This window comes from Brachionichthys hirsutus, chromosome 22 (genome assembly GCF_040956055.1).
Source record: "Brachionichthys hirsutus isolate HB-005 chromosome 22, CSIRO-AGI_Bhir_v1, whole genome shotgun sequence".
NCBI classification, from domain to species: Eukaryota; Metazoa; Chordata; class Actinopteri; order Lophiiformes; family Brachionichthyidae; genus Brachionichthys; species Brachionichthys hirsutus.
This window is the reverse complement of record NC_090918.1, coordinates 5,537,352-5,552,524: the sequence shown is the minus strand read 5'-3', so window position 1 is coordinate 5,552,524 and position 15,173 is coordinate 5,537,352. Positions and strand designations below refer to the sequence as shown.

Here is a 15,173-nt window from a genome sequence, read left to right as displayed (position 1 = left end):
CGCTTAGTTTTAAACAGCTGCACGAGCACAATGCCAATAACGGCCCCTGATGTTGCTTAGCAACTATAATAAATCACTATTAAGGATGGGGCCACACATTTAACCCCCGTGTGCTGAAAACAAGAACACGACGCCACTCAGTGTTTGCATTGAAAAAGAAACCACAGAAACAGAGCCCTGAGGGACTCCCCCCTCCGGTCCCTGGGAGTCAGACGCACTTCCTGTGACGGCCACTGAACCCAACGCCCCGTTATCCGGCACATCTCCGGATTGCAGTCAAAGCTACCCGGGTAATCTAGTTCTCATTTGAGTCGTTACTTAAAGCCCAATTAGTTTTACTTCATCCCGTACGACAGGAAACCGGCCGTCTTTTGTCTCAGACCTGCGTCTCAAGCACCCTGAAGATGTCCCCTTGGACTTGGACTCGAGGGGCAAAGACGTTAAAAGCGGTGTCTTATAGGGTAATTACGACGTTAATAATCTGAGGGAATGTGTTACTTATAAATGTGGATTAGTCAGGATTCTATCCGCTTTGTTTTCCACAACGCATCTATTGTCGGGGGGAGGAGCTTGTTGCGTGTTCAGTACCAGAACACACGCTGGAACGGGACGCCGTTTCCACATGCATATGAAATTCCCTGCACGTTTCCCCCCCCCCCCAGCTTCGTCCCAGAAGAGATCCATCCTCTGTGTTTTCCACACCTGCGTTGGAAGGAACCCGATCCTAATCAAACACAATGGGGTCGTGGATGAAGGGCAGAACCCTGCAGCAACCCGGCTCCGGGCCTCTAGGAGGTCATCGGGTCTCTGAAGCCCCCCCCCCCCCCCCCCCCCCCAAGCTGCACGACAACAAGGCAGACGCCACATCACATCGCCTTGAACCACGCAGCGGCGACTTAATAACAGCCTTTGAAGCTGGAGAACATCCAGTCATCGGCATAATGAGACAAAAATGCTGATAAAAGAATCGGCCCGTCAGACCAGACAGCCTGCAGCCCCCCCCCCCCCCCCAACCTTTGTGAGGAAGCCCAAAGGGCCAGAGGGAACGTGGCTGTTTACGCCTCCGCCCTGTGGGACACCCAATTTATCGTTTAAATGATGCTAAATGTCGTCCACGCAGTTCATTCAGAACATTACCGTCCCGGGTTACTGCTGCTTTACGCCTGTTTGCTAAATCAGGCGGCGTAAGAAGAGAAACGGAACCTTTTCAAAGACGTGTTTAGACCGTAAACAGACGCAGTGATCCAAACCCAAACACAATCCGGCTGTGACCCGTTGCAATGGAACCCAAAGGATGAGTCGCCACGGCAGCGCTTTAAGTGTTGTGAGTGTCACGCCTCCTCAGTTCGGTGAGGCTGTAAATGCCCCCCCCCCCCCCCCAATGCTCGGTGAGATTGTGGTATCTGGCGGGCGTCCATGTTGTGAGCGGGATTAAAGATGATGACTAAACCGTTAAAGTTAAAAGGAAAACACACAGACAGAAGATCAGACGAGCTAAGTGCAGGGATGACGAGTCGTCTCAAAGCGAAGCGCCGCCGGGCTTTTAATCGCCTCGCGTCCGGACACCATCCTTCAAAAAGGCCCGAAAAAAAAGACTAGAAACGTTTCCTGCTAATACCTTAATGCTAAAAACAAATGTCTGCAAATATCTTCAAAATTAAATCCTAAAGTGCTTCTGGCAGGCCGATTGATTGGGGGGGGGGGCAGCTGGTATGACCGTGACTCTCGGCAAGGAGGGGCCTCCGACCATCCTGCAAACAGCAGACAGCAGGAGGCGGTGCGTATCAGAGCGCAGCATGCAGCCCTGGGGGGGTGGGGGGGGTGGAAGTGATGTAAGAGTGCATCCAGCTGATTTACACACACAGACAAGCGCTCGGCGTGTAAATAAAGGCACACGCGACCCCGGCGGCCTCACGACACGCAAATGACCCGACGTCACCCGCGGCGAGCGAAGGAACACGCGAAAAGGAGGGGCAGAACGCTAACGCAGGCATGCTAACGCCAACGCTAACGCGTCGGTGATCAGGCGTCTGCTGGTAAAGTTCAGCAGCAGGACACGCGGCTGAAAAACAACCTCGCGGTGGCGCTAGAGGAGGGAATTAATGTTTACCTGCGACCCAAAAAAGGTAGTTGTTGCTATAAATGATTCAAGGCGGCGTTGATTGTTTTCCACGACTCGTTTCTGCAGCCTTTAATGATCAGCGGAAACTATGCCTGATAGAACAATCGTTGCCCTTCTGGTATGGTCTGGTGGTCACTAAAAGCTGGGGGGGGGGGGGGGGGGTGACCGATTAAACCCTACTATGGGTCGAGCTGCACCTCGTATCGTCGTCGTTGTGTAACCGGGCCTGGTTCCCGTTCTCGGCCAGGCGAGGGCTTCCGTTCGACACGATCGGCACATCGATCCCGTTTACATACCAAAAAAAAAAAAAATCAATTCTTTCCAACTTTATGTGGCTCTCAAACCCGACAGGAAAACAAACGCCACCGCTTTAACAGCCGCCGTTTATCCGTCCATGAACTCGAAAGAAGAACCAGAAATAGAGTCGTAAAAATTCTCTCATTCATAAAATTCTGGATTTTCTTCTCATGTATGTAAATTATCCATCAGGGTGCATTCTGGGCCTGTAACGCCTAGTCGGAGGGGGCAGATGGCTAGGTGCGTGGGGGGGGGGGGGGGGTTCTCTTCAAGCCTTTGTGAGCACCATTTTGTGAAGCAGCGCTTTTGGAACACAATGTCGGCCCTTCATTCACTCGCAGGACTCGAGCAGCGAGCCGCATTCCTGGAAAGCGATGCCGTGCCAGTTCGGCGCCGGCGCACCGCCGGTCTCCGCCGGTCCTCGCGTGGCACCGCGAGCGCTCGCACTGGGCGAGCTTCTAGCAATCAGACCGCTTCCCGTTACGCTGCGTGCATCGCATCGCTAGTCCGTGACCGCGAGCCTGGGGGTAAAAAAAAAAAAAAAAGAGCCGTCTGATTGGAAGACGCGTAATCTGGCGAGGGCGAGGCAGGAAATGAATTCTGACTCTTGGGGGGGTCAAAGATGCAAGAGGTGAGTGGGTGGTCCAGAAACGCCGAAAGGACAGGTGTATTTATTTTCCATTTAAATGTCGAGCTAACCATTATTAGCGTCGGGAAATGTCACAGAAGGTCATCTGTGGAATCTGTTGAGAAAGATGAACGCCCTGACCCCCCCCCCCCCCCCCCCCCCCCCAATTTAACTCAGAGTAAAGACCGATTGTGGGTAAATGCTTAAAGAAGCATTGCAAAACGTCTGAAGATGAAGATTACTCATTGAACCATTAACAGCCGAGGAATGTGGTCAAACAGACACGTAGAAACTCCTCAAAGGCAGTCTGGATGGGGGGGGGGGGGGCTCCTCCTCAGACGGCCCCCTCCGATCAGGCCTTCCCGGGCTCAGGGTCTCTCCATCAACGCTGTGGTCGATAGGATAGGATGCCGGAGTTCAGGACAGGATCTGAACAGCGCGGCGTTTCGTCTTCCTTCACGCCACGGCGCCGGATCCCCCTCGGGGAAAGCGCGTGGCGTTCGGTGACGTGCGTCGATTATCCTGCTAATTCTGGGTAAATATCAATAAACGGGAAGCGGAGGAGGAGGAGCTTCCAGGAACAGCAGCTTAGCGGGCGACGTGACATCACAGGCGAGAGGGATGAACCCGCCGACACCCCGGAGACGTTGAAAAAAAAAAGTCACGAAAGAGACGCCGCGACCTCCGGGTCAGACTCTGCAGCCGCACCGACCCATTTAAGAGTCGGCCGATTCGACCCGTAGCTACGCTAGCTGCTAGCCGGGCTGCAGACAGCACCCCCAGGGTTACAACCCGCCCTCCCACCCGACCGCCTCAGCGCCCACCTGGGCCCCGCCCACAGCGGCGCCGGTCCTTTTTGATCCTCTGCGACGTGACAAAAGCGTCCTGGTCCCGTGTGTGAACCCGTTTCCCCGTCGTGAGTCCGGATGCGGCTGCTTCTGGGCGGCCCTGAAGATGAAAGGCTCCTCGTCTTCAGCATCGCTCTTCATCACTATACTTACGACATGACAACTTTAAAACAGTTTTATCTTCTTTCTTTTTTTTTTCCTTACAGAAAGACATGCTAAACCAGCCTGACCTCTGACCTAATCCACAAGGGCAGCTCAGGTTTGGTGACATGGATCCAACCCAGACTGTTACATCCGGGCTGGATCCTACACCTGTCGTAGGATCGATGCATTCCCTAAACCTGAACCTAACTCACCTGGGGGGGCAAAGGCGTCCCTAGATGACCCACAGCAGAATAAATCTATGCACACATTTATTGGGTCATAAACCCATAAACCTGCCGCAGACGGGAAACCACGTGTAATAATAATACGGGAAGCTAAAAGCTAAAAGCGAGCTAAAATAACTTACAGCTAATTTACGCTACTATTTAGCGAATGAACGAGCTCATTGTAAAAACTAGTAATTCCATAATTTGTTAAAAGTGTAATAACAACATAACAACGCTTTAAAACATTTTTAAACTATGTTTTTCTTTCTTAAACGACCAGTTTCAAACAAAGTTACCGGATAGCTTAATCCAGCTGTCCTGTATTTATGTCGAGTCAGCCTAAATAAAACCGCTGCATTTACCGGTAATTAAAAAAATAATAATACCGCGTTTATATTAATTACACGTTCTCCGTTGTTATTATAACGCGAGACATTTATTACCGGTACAAGCGCTAACAAACACCGGCGAAGCGGCTTCGGGACCAGCTAGCCTGTTAGCATCGTCGCAAACAGCGACATTGCGGCGGGGAGAACCGGGTGACGGTCCGAAAAACACCGAGGACGGAGCCCGCTAGCGACACGAACGGCGCCCGGGCTCACCTTTTTCATCCGCGGCGCCTCGGCGACGGTCCCGTCGCGGTTGATGAAGGCTTCCCCGCCGTTCTGCTGCGGGTCCGGTCGCTTCATAGCCGACGCTTGCGGCATCTTCGCGGGGTTCGGGGTGAGCAAGCTCGGGCTGCCTTCCCCGGCTTTGGCGGAGGGTTCCGCTGTCGGGGAAGCGGCGGCGGAGGAACCGGCCTCGGTCGGTGTCACCGGGGAACCAGCCGGTAAATGTTTGCCGGTGGGAACGTCTTTGAGTTCGACCTCTGCCATTTTCGCTGCCACAACCTGGACTGACATCGCTGCGGTTTCACCAAGTCCCTTCTCCCCCCCCCCCCCCCAACACAAATACCGAGTCAAGCGGATGTGGGAGGAGGAGCCACGGGCGCCATATGCATTATGGCATTTGTAGTTTTTCGAAACAACTTGAATTTTTTGCTTATTCCTTTCGAACCCCGAACGCCAGTTTTCTCAAAAAACAGGTGACTTTTTACAGACTATAATCGATGCGGAGGAAGCAATAACATTATTGATCGCAAAATCATTTCGCTGAAAGCATCCCGGTCAACAAAGCGACTACATTTCCCAACAGGAAATATGCTCTTACTGTGAAAGGCATTATGGGAGATGATGTTTAAAATAAGAGGACAATAGTTAACTCCAAAACAAAGACATATATATGTATTATAATTCTGTTTATTCCCAGTTTGATAACAATATACATATATATATTTCTGTTTTTTATTAAAGTATACAATGAAATCTTCAGATGAGTAATATCTCTCGTGTAAACACAGCTGCAGGACGTGCCGTTGCATGACTCCAACACTGACAATTATCTAATTAGACTGTCAGTGTTGAATCACACACAAGACACTGAATCACATTTCGCGTTATGAGACAAGAGGAAGGTCAAACCGTCAAAAATGGGCTACATTGCCACCAAGTGGCTGCCAAGCAGTCGCGCACATTTATTGCATCATGCGCAAGAAACCATGATACGTAATCTACACAATAGGTTGTGTATAAAGTTTATGTTTCTGAGCTAAGCTCCAGTCGTTAACGCAACGTCAGCTGGAGACATCCTGTTAAGTAAAATCAGCGAGATCCAATTATTCCCCGATCAACAGTTCAATCTTATTTTAAACACTCATGGCATCAAAACAAATAACATTTTAACTGCGATTCCCAGTTCAAGCATTCAGATCTCTTTTGTAGAAGACAGCATGTCAATCGGGAAGCTCTGCCATGACAGAACACTTTGATTTGTGTGTGTGTGTGTGTGTGTGTGTGTGGTGTGTGTGCGTGCGTGCGTGCATGTGCGCGTTGCTTCCACTCTCACAAGCCGCTGTCTTTGTGCGGTTGATTTCAAGCATGTCAGGAGCATCTTTACCGCCAGAATGCAACAGGGGACTCAGGATAAGGAAGTGGACCACACATTCATGCTAAATGGGTCGAAGCCCTTTATCACCCAGCAGATAAAACTGAGGTATATTATTTACAAGTTCGCCGTGCTGGTACATTCTCAGAATACAAAAAAAACCCCAAACAAACCATGTTAAAAAAATACATCTTGTATCATAAGCATTCCGCAGTGACGAATATTAAAATGTCATGAAGTCCAGATGTTTCCCATTTCTCTATCAAAACTCTGAAAATATCCAAAAATACAGATTCAATGTCTTTTAAAGTGAAGCGCTGCTTTTCCATTGAGCAGCCAATGAGATGCAGGTGATTACTAATCAATGTAGCCACACAGCATAGTGGAGAGAGAGAGAGAGAGAGAGAGGGGGGGGGGGGGGGGGGTCCTCTGGTAGCTTTTTGTCGCTTCTAAAAAGGCGACAAGTCAGTCTTCAAAAATCCACATGATGTTGACGCCGGAGAGGCCCAGATTAACCCTCCTGCAGGAAGCACGAAAGGCAAATTAAGCATCCTGCAGCAGACGAGGACAGCAACCCGCCGTAATCACAATACGATCTGAGCGTTGCTGTGCGACCTTTCCGTTGACAAATCAATCAATATCTGGTTAAAGCCCTGAGACGGGCATAAGATTGTTTGAACGCTGAGCTGGAAAGCATCTTGTAGGCTTTTAGAGACTCACCCCAGCATCCCCGACTCCTTGCTCTTAATGACGTAGAGGAACATGAGGACGGTGTGGAACAAATTGTTCCTGCCCTGCAACAGAAAGCGAGCTACGTTCACGTCGGTGCAAGTTCAGCGTTTTTGATAGAGGACTCACCCCACCCCAGGGGGACACAGACAGACATTCCCCTGGGGTGGGCCTTGAAGCTGGCTGCCGCCGCGCTCACCTTGGGCAAGCTGTAGATGTGTCCCTGGTAGATGAGCTGGTAGTGGGGGGGGGTGGTGCTGCTTTGGTGGATGCAGAAGAGGCTCTCCTTGGTGACATCTTGTGCGGGTTCATTAAAATAAAGAAAAATGAGACACAAGAAGTTGAACGTGACAACGGAGGGACGGATGATGATTTCATTAGGACGTCCGTCCCACGTGGACGGTGTGGACGTGTCCTCACCGGGCTTGTCCGGGGTGTGGCTGAAGTGCTGCGAGGTGAACGTCTTCCCGTCCGGGTACTTCGGGTGCGGAGGCAGTCTGGAGTCCAAGTATGTGCAAATCACATGCATGAGGATCTATGGAACACGACAAAAGGTCACAGGACATCGCACCGAGCTTTCCAAAGTACGTGGTCACCATGGCAACCTAGATCTGAACCCATCCAGGTACCCTTTGCCTTACAGCGGGCCACTAGCTTGGTGTGTGTGTGTGTGTGTGTGTGTGCACGTAGACTCACAGCACAGTCGGTCGGGAGGTCCGTGTCCCACTTCCTGTTCTTGAAATCGCCGCCGCTATTCCAGCGAAAGGAGCTCATGCAACCGCTGTGGGCCAGTTCTAACGGGACGGGAAGCACACGGCACCGTAAAACGACGCGCGGCCACACGCGTACACACACGCGTACACACACGCGTACACACACGCGCACACACACGCGCACACACGCCGCGCTGCCTCGCGTACCTTTCACGCGGTCCACCAGATACTCCTGGTTGGGCGTGAGGTCAAGATACAGAACTATGGAGTTCATGGTGGGGATGGAGGAGGCCTTCATCACCGCGGCCTGCTTCAAGCTGCTGATGCTGCCCTCTGGTGGAGGAGGGGAGGAGAACCCGGTGAAATGTCTCCATGTCTGAGCTTCACATACACTTTTCCCCCTCGATGCAGGTTCTCTCCGGGCGTTTTACCTCCCATCTGGAGCTCGGGGCAGCCCATCCTCCTGAGCTGGATGTTCACGGAATCAATTTCCTTGACCAAAGGGACCAAGATGGTGTCACTGATCCACTGCAAAAGAGGAGGAAAAAAAAAAGGACATTTGTTTGTCTAAAAATCTGTTCGACGTCAGGATCCGCCGGCACGTAGCTCTGGAAATATGTTTGAAAACTTGCGTTTCTAAGTTTGGCCGTCCAGCTATCGATGCGGTCCACGACGGGGCGGCTGGTTGAGATTCTGGCCCACACCTACATTGAAGTATAGAAATGTAAGTTCATGTCAAATCAGACACGAGGACACCGCGACGAACCCCGAAATGCCGATTCACAGACCTCCTCTGCAGCCTGTTTGGAGCTCAGATCCGTCTCGTCCTTGAGAGCGGACGGCGCCTGAGAGCGGCAGGCCGGCTGGTACAGGAACTTCCTCAGGCTCTGAGCGTAATCGCCCACCGAGCGGTTGTAGTTCCAAAATGTTGGGCTGTGGTTTGGGGAGGCGGCCTCGGGACTGCCTGCAGAAAATCCGTTTGTGACGTCGGAAGGTTTTTATCCGCATCTGATCGAGATAATTTTTCAAAGAGCCTACCGAGCTGGCTCCGGTGACTCCTCTCCTCTTCCGTGTGAAGGAACCTTTCCAGGCTTTTTAGATCCTCCATGTAATCCTCCTTGTTTCCGGGAGAGCTAAATACCGAGGGGGAGGTCCGATATCGAGCTCTCAGGCTGGCACCTTCTTCCGAGCCGATGCTGCTCGCGTAGGGGGAGGAGCCAGAGGAGGGGCTGTAGCTCAGTACCTGAGGAGGGAAGAACTTAAGAGTCAGGATGTGTCCATGAACGTTTTTCACTGTGGTGATGGATGCACCTTTCCAAAGGCCACTGAGGGAGGATAAGGCCCGCCGGCACTGCCCGGGGTGGACGGGCTGCTGAGAGGGGGGGTGTACCCCGGAACACAGCTAGGGGAGAACTTGGGGCTGGTGGCGGCGGGTCGCGAGGGGCTGAAGCTCAGCACACTTTGACCCTGAAGTGGAGTCGACTGGGACGGAACCGGGGTCTCCCTTTTTTCTGGCCTTTGAGGCGGAGAGGCCTGAATACCTGTGAAGGAGGAGGACCGAAAGAAGTCTCGTACTCAGAAGTAAGGCTACGTGTATTTAAATAACCGGAACATGTACCGCACTAAATTAAGTTAGTTAAAAAAGTCAAACCAAGCCTCACTCGTATTTCTCAGACCCAGGAGGCGATGCTGCTGAGGTGACACGGCAATGCTGGAGGGAGCCATTGTGTATTTGAAATATTTCCAGAAGTCAAAAAGAGCATTGAGGCTGAAAATAGAGGCCAGCGCCAGTTCTGTGGAGGAGGAGGAAGAGGACGGCACACGTAGACACAAACACACAAGGATAAACGCATGTTTGACACCCCCCAAGTGTGTGTTTTTATAATCAGCAGCACAGAATCCACACGTAAACGAGAACACAGGAATCTCACCGATGTACCAGATGGGCCAGTACGTGATGTCGTAGTACCGGCTCAGCAATTTCCCTGACCTAAAAATGAATTACAATATTAGAACAGATATCATTGACCTGCAAGAGGAGAGACTAAAGAATAAAAACGTCCGACTGCAGGTCCGAATGGATGACTTGAGGACTTACATTTCCGTGTAAATCATGCCCGCCAGAGACACGTTGAGCACGGCCCAGGCCAGGACCACCTGCCGGGCCTGCTCCTCCCTCCTCATCCTCAGCGCCCTGTCCATCATGCAGGGCAGCCCCTCTTTAGGTGGAGTCAGCATGATCCGATCAGACCGTTATGGCTGAGATGAGGAGCAGACACGAACGGTGGAAGACCAAAAAAAAAAAAAAAAAAAAGGCACTCGGTGACATTAAAGACGAGACTGGCGCGTTGGAGTCTAACGAACCGTGGGCCGCGTCAGAGTTCAGCTAGACATCAAGTAAGACACGGGAGGCTGCAAGGCATGCGGCTAGCTAAGTTATTAGCTCGTTAGCTAGCTCAGGCATAAATAATACGGAGTTTGTCAAAAAACTACGGTTTGGGTCTTCCTTCACGGTATTTAAAAAACAATACAGCTTTCATAACAAAAATGATGCAGCTAAAATTCAAATACAACATGAAAGAAATATATAAAATTCATACAATGCTAAAGACGACATGGGCGCCGCTGCATATTTTGTATCTCAACAGGAAGCTACATGACGCACTTCCTGTCAAAGAGACACGACGTCACGCGTTCTTGTTGTAAATTAAAAAGGCGACATAATAAAGAACGAGCAGGAAAAAGAAATTCAACATACTTAATTAAAATTTTAATTAGTTTAAGAAAGTCGACGTACAGCGTAGTAGAGCAGAAAGGAAACGCCAACAGTCACAGTTCGATGTGACGTCATTTCCGCTCAGTCGCTTGCGTTTTCATTCATTTTATCGAATAATCTGTTTATCCCTTTTTCAGTAACCTGATCGTATTTTGTCCTTTTTAAAGCTTCAAATTTCATAAATTTAGCCCCAATTTTTGTTTTTAGGTTAGAAATACTGTTACCAGCTCTCTCCTGTATATCATTCATTTAAAATGTACACAGCAAGTACATTCATCAGGAGAACAAGAAAGTCTGTTTTAATAAATAAAAGAATGAAAACACTATACATGGACTAGAATGCAAGGACGGAATTAAAAATAATTATAATATTGTGCAGCTGCAAATGAATATCTGCCATTTGCCTTTTTAGAATGAAAAAAGAAACACCACAGAATTAAAGGCAGCTTGTATGAAACCCATCATCCAAGTAGAAACACTCACCTTCATCAGCTGGCTTTTACCATTACAAAGGTTTGGTTTTTTTAGCAGCACTAACAGGCTTGTGATATTTACCAACAGTTAACACTATTGTATAATTGGAATAACACAATTTCATTAAAATATTAACGCAATTATTTTGGCAAAATCTATGGAGTAAACAGTCAGTACTGCAGTAACTAAAGAAACAGCTCATGAGGCACGCCGTTGTCAATGCGGGGGCGACGAGGACTTTTCAGAGCTGTATCCGCCAACGTCTAAACCGCAGTCTGCGTTGCTGCGTCTCTCTTCTCTTCCCCTACCATCGTCCTCATCCTCCTCCTCCTCCTCCTCCTCCTCCTCCTCCTCCTCTTCCTCCTCCTCTTCGTCCTCATCCTCGTCCACGTCCTTCTCCTTGCACGACGCCCTCTCCGTCCTGGGACCTTTGCATATCTTGAGGTGCCGGGTGAGGTGGTACTTGGTGAGGAACGCTTTGTGGCATTTCTCGCAGACGAAGTCTCTCCGACCTTCGTGGGAGTTCATGTGCTTCTTCAGGTGGTTGGTCTTGAGGAAGTGTTTGCTGCACTTCGGGCACTGAATTCGCCGCTCGCTGTAGTGGGGACGGAAGAATCGAGGAGTAGAACTTTCACTTCAGCTGCTCGCTTTTCCTTTTTTAACTCCAGATTGTTTCCCAGCGTATCGGAGGATTAGCTACTTACTGCGTGTGAGACAACATGTGCTGTTTCAGGTCGTGCTTCCTGATGAAGGCGCGGTCACAGAGGTCACACTTGAGCTTCTCCGCCCCCGTGTGGATGAGCATGTGCGACGCCACGTGGGCTTTCTGCGTGAACGACTTCTCGCACACCGTGCACCTGTAGTTCTTCTGACCTGGTGGCGGGATAGGGTTTCACACGTTAAGAAAGACGTTAAAGAGCCCGACGAGCCTCGCCGGTACGCACCTGTGTGGATCTTCAGGTGCATTCTGAGGTTGCTGGGATCGCTGAACGCCTTACTGCAGTATTCACACTTGTGAGGCTTCATCCCCACGTGGCCCATGAAGTGCACGTTGAGCTTAGTGCACGTGATGAAAGCCCGGGAGCACATGCTGCACTTAAATTTCTTCTCCCTGATGTGGCCCTGACCCTTCGCTCTGGAGGCAACGCCGTTGGCGTTTGCGTCATTGCCGCCCCCGACGCCGCTGCTGCCATCACCGTTTGTTTGTGCTGCAGCGTGGGCGTGGCAGGGCCACGGGGAAGAGGAGGAGCTTGACGTCCCATTGGCCAGCTTCTCCCCCTGGTGGGCGTGTTGCTCTTGCTGCTGCTGGGGGTGGTCCTGCTGTGACGGGCTGTGGCCGTGGTTACCGTTGTGGCTGCCGAGATGCGACTTGAGCTCGGAGAAGGAGGAGCATTCTTTGCCGCACTGGCAGATCTGGCCCTGGGGCACCTGGGGAACACCTGAGGAGACACGGAGGATGTTGAAAAGGTCCCGGATTCCTGAAAATCGGCGCTAGCAGGCACGTCACCAGGCGGCGTCTCACCCATCAGCCTGCAGTAGTCTCTGCTGTAGTAGAAGAGCAGCTCCTGGTCCGGGTGGATCTCTGTGCTGGTGCAGAAGAACAGCTTCCCATTGGCCGGGTACGCCACCAGGTTCTGCTCCTCACGGGTCCTGAACACACACACACACGCACGGCGGAGACGAGTTGCTCATTAACATAAAATAGCATGAACAGCGCAGGCGGAGAGCGTTCGGGCGGGCGGACGCACCGCGCTTTGTGGACAAACATCATCCAGTTGCACTCATTCTCGTCCGTCGTCACGATGCAGAACTCCAGCGCGTTGTTGTGGTACATCTGGAAGGAGAACGCGGTCAACGGGGGACTCGACGGGAAAACGGGCCGCCCAACTTAAACCGCTCCACCGACCTTCCATATCTGTGGCGCGTCCTTTTCCGGCCAATCGGAGAGATCCACGTGACTGCAGTGCTGGCCCACCATCGGCCCAAAACACGTCCTCTGGGGGATGACGTCCCGCGCAAAGACCCCTAAGAGAGACACGATCATCTTCGACCCACATCCAATTCCTCTTTCTAAGCTTCGACCCTCAAAGCAGAGATAAAAGGGGGCGGAGCTCTAGGAAAAGGGATGCTGCTCGTCGATGCACGTTTATCTCTGCTCCACACAGGAAGCTGATTGTGATCATGTTTAACCACAGAAGAAGTGATGGGGGGGGGGGGCTTATTCGCTCACCCAGCGGTTCGTCGGCCACCGAGATGCGCAGACACAGCGGCCGCGGGAGGGAGAGGCGAGCGCGGCTTTGGATGGGCGTGTCGGGGATGAAGGTGACCGGGCCGTGCTCCGGGCAGTCGGACGCATACGAGCGCTCGCACAGCGTGCACCCTGGGGGCAGAACGACAGTTGGTACAGGGAGGGGGGGGGCGCCGCTCGCTGCCTGTTTAAATAAACCACAAGAGCTCACTCACAGATGGTGTAGGCAGCAGCCATGTTGTCCTTGGGGGCGGAGCCCTCCAGCTGTAGGGTGGAGTTGACCAGCACCAGGTTATTCTCCGGCCCCAGTGACACCTCGGCGGTGATGGGGGGCACGTTCACCGCCTCGAGCCCCATCCCGGAGTGTCCGTGAAGCGACACGGCCTCCAGCTGGCTATGGCCGGCCAAGGAGCCGGTGAGGACAACGCTGACCACGCCCGCGCTCAGCTCCCCGAGCGCCCCCGCCCCTCCGCCGCCGCCAGCATTCCCCACTCGGCCCCCCATGTGATCCGGCTCCATCGCCACGGGTAGCTCCAGGACAGGGGGGCCGTGCAAGGCCATGACGCCACCGGACGAGTCCACGCCATCCAAGCCCTCGTGAGGCTGCGGTTGTCGCCCCCCTCCGAGCTGCTGCTGGGCGTCGGACACCGCCACCCCCCCCCCTACGGCGTCCATGCCGGCCAGCTCCTCTCCCATTCGGTGAGGGGACATGGGGCTACTCACACGTGACTCCATGGCCAACCCGTTGGAGTCCAGTTCATGAGGGCCCGTCTGGTGGAGGTCCCCCTGGCCGCTAACCTGTCTGGAGTCCATCGGCACCAGACCCTGTTCCAGGGCCCCCCCGGGGCCGCTGTAAGGGTCCAGACCCGAGGGGTTGTTGCTCGCCACAGACAGGGTCCCGTCCATGTTAAGGCTGCTGGGATGAATGTACTGAGGCGGGGGGCGGTCGGCCAAATAAGACAGGATGCCTACCCCGGAGAAGAAAGAGGACGTTCAGATGAGAAAGGATTTGCTCATTTCGTTTTTAAAAGAAAGACAAAAACAGAGCCTCACCTGGCAATATGTGTCTGAAGTAGCTGCTCTCCAGGTGGGGGTAGGGGGGCGGCGGCAAGGAGTAGTTCCTCTCCGGCAGGCCGCACATCACTCCTCTGTCGCTCAGGGGCCCCATGGGGAGCATCAGCGAGAGGGCAGAAGGGAGGGAGCCCAGGGAAGGCCCCAGGCTGGGGATGGCCACCGGCATGCCTGAAACACAAACGCACGCGATCCAGTTTGTTCCCCGGCTTCGGGAAACCGGGCTCGGATGGCTGGCCCGGTCCTACCTGGGGTGGGGAGGGGGTTGTGTGTGGGGGAGGGGGGCAGACCCAGGTGGCTGGCGCTCACGGGCACAGTGAGCTGGTCCATGCCCACGGGACTCAGGTTCAAGTCGTTCATCCTGCAGAGAGAGAGAGAGGCTGAGCCCCGAGGAAACAGCTGAATGCTGGGGGCGGAGACGTGCTAGCCGCGTTAGCTTACCTCAATTTAACAACCCGTACGCTTCACCGCGGGGGGGGGGGGGTCAGCCTCGTCTCCCTGTGGGGTGAAAAGACGCGAGCAACAGCCCAGTGGCAACGCTTCCAGCACGGCTTCATTCTAAGCGGCTCAAACGACCAGTCGTCGAGAAGGACCTGTTAGCAATTAGCACAACAAACATTTCCGTCGCGATGCTAACGTTAGCCTTCCTAATTTATAGCGCGTAATAAATGCGCACCGAAATCAATTATGGTGCGTTTCATTCGGCTGAGATAAGATAACTCACATCCGTTGTTGCTTTACTGCGACGATAGGTTAAAAACAACACACCGACACAACGCTTCCCTGAAGGCTGCCATGACAGGAGCCTGCCCTGTGTGCGCATGCGCAATGGCGCTGTCGGCGTGGAGGGACCGTTCGGCTGGTCTCAGGTCAGTTTCGCTGTCCAGGTTCATAAGAAGGTTGAAAAGGGAGC

At 52.6% G+C, this 15,173-nt stretch overlaps 3 protein-coding genes across 3 annotated transcripts in view; all 3 read right to left on the bottom strand.

Moving 5' to 3' along the window:
- The window catches only part of LOC137911122 (putative adenosylhomocysteinase 3), a 6,941-nt gene extending 1,773 nt beyond the window's left edge, over positions 1-5,168 (bottom strand). Inside the window, exons 1-2 of the mRNA XM_068755541.1 lie at positions 4,869-5,168; positions 4,252-4,271 (exon numbers count right to left, since the gene is read on the bottom strand). Of these exons, the coding sequence (XP_068611642.1) occupies positions 4,252-4,271; positions 4,869-5,168 (320 nt within the window). The remainder of the gene's footprint in view (positions 1-4,251; positions 4,272-4,868) is intronic.
- A 1,507-nt stretch (positions 5,169-6,675) lies between these two features.
- Positions 6,676-9,929, bottom strand: tmem209 (transmembrane protein 209). The gene is made up of 14 exons (XM_068755347.1): positions 9,790-9,929; positions 9,623-9,681; positions 9,353-9,484; positions 9,003-9,232; positions 8,730-8,934; positions 8,480-8,655; positions 8,324-8,395; positions 8,123-8,219; positions 7,899-8,024; positions 7,675-7,772; positions 7,399-7,513; positions 7,178-7,275; positions 6,970-7,043; positions 6,676-6,769 (listed from the first exon to the last, which is right to left on the bottom strand). Exons 1-14 carry the CDS (start codon positions 9,927-9,929, stop codon positions 6,715-6,717), a joined length of 1,677 nt encoding a protein of 558 aa, XP_068611448.1. The 3' UTR covers positions 6,676-6,714.
- A 510-nt stretch (positions 9,930-10,439) lies between these two features.
- On the bottom strand, positions 10,440-14,620 carry prdm4 (PR domain containing 4). Its single transcript, XM_068755342.1, has 10 exons — positions 14,509-14,620; positions 14,243-14,431; positions 13,405-14,157; positions 13,172-13,321; positions 12,848-12,966; positions 12,690-12,775; positions 12,464-12,591; positions 11,886-12,380; positions 11,646-11,814; positions 10,440-11,536 (listed from the first exon to the last, which is right to left on the bottom strand). Exons 1-10 carry the CDS (start codon positions 14,618-14,620, stop codon positions 11,158-11,160), a joined length of 2,580 nt encoding a protein of 859 aa, XP_068611443.1. The 3' UTR covers positions 10,440-11,157.
- Between the last annotated feature and the right edge of the window lie 553 nt (positions 14,621-15,173).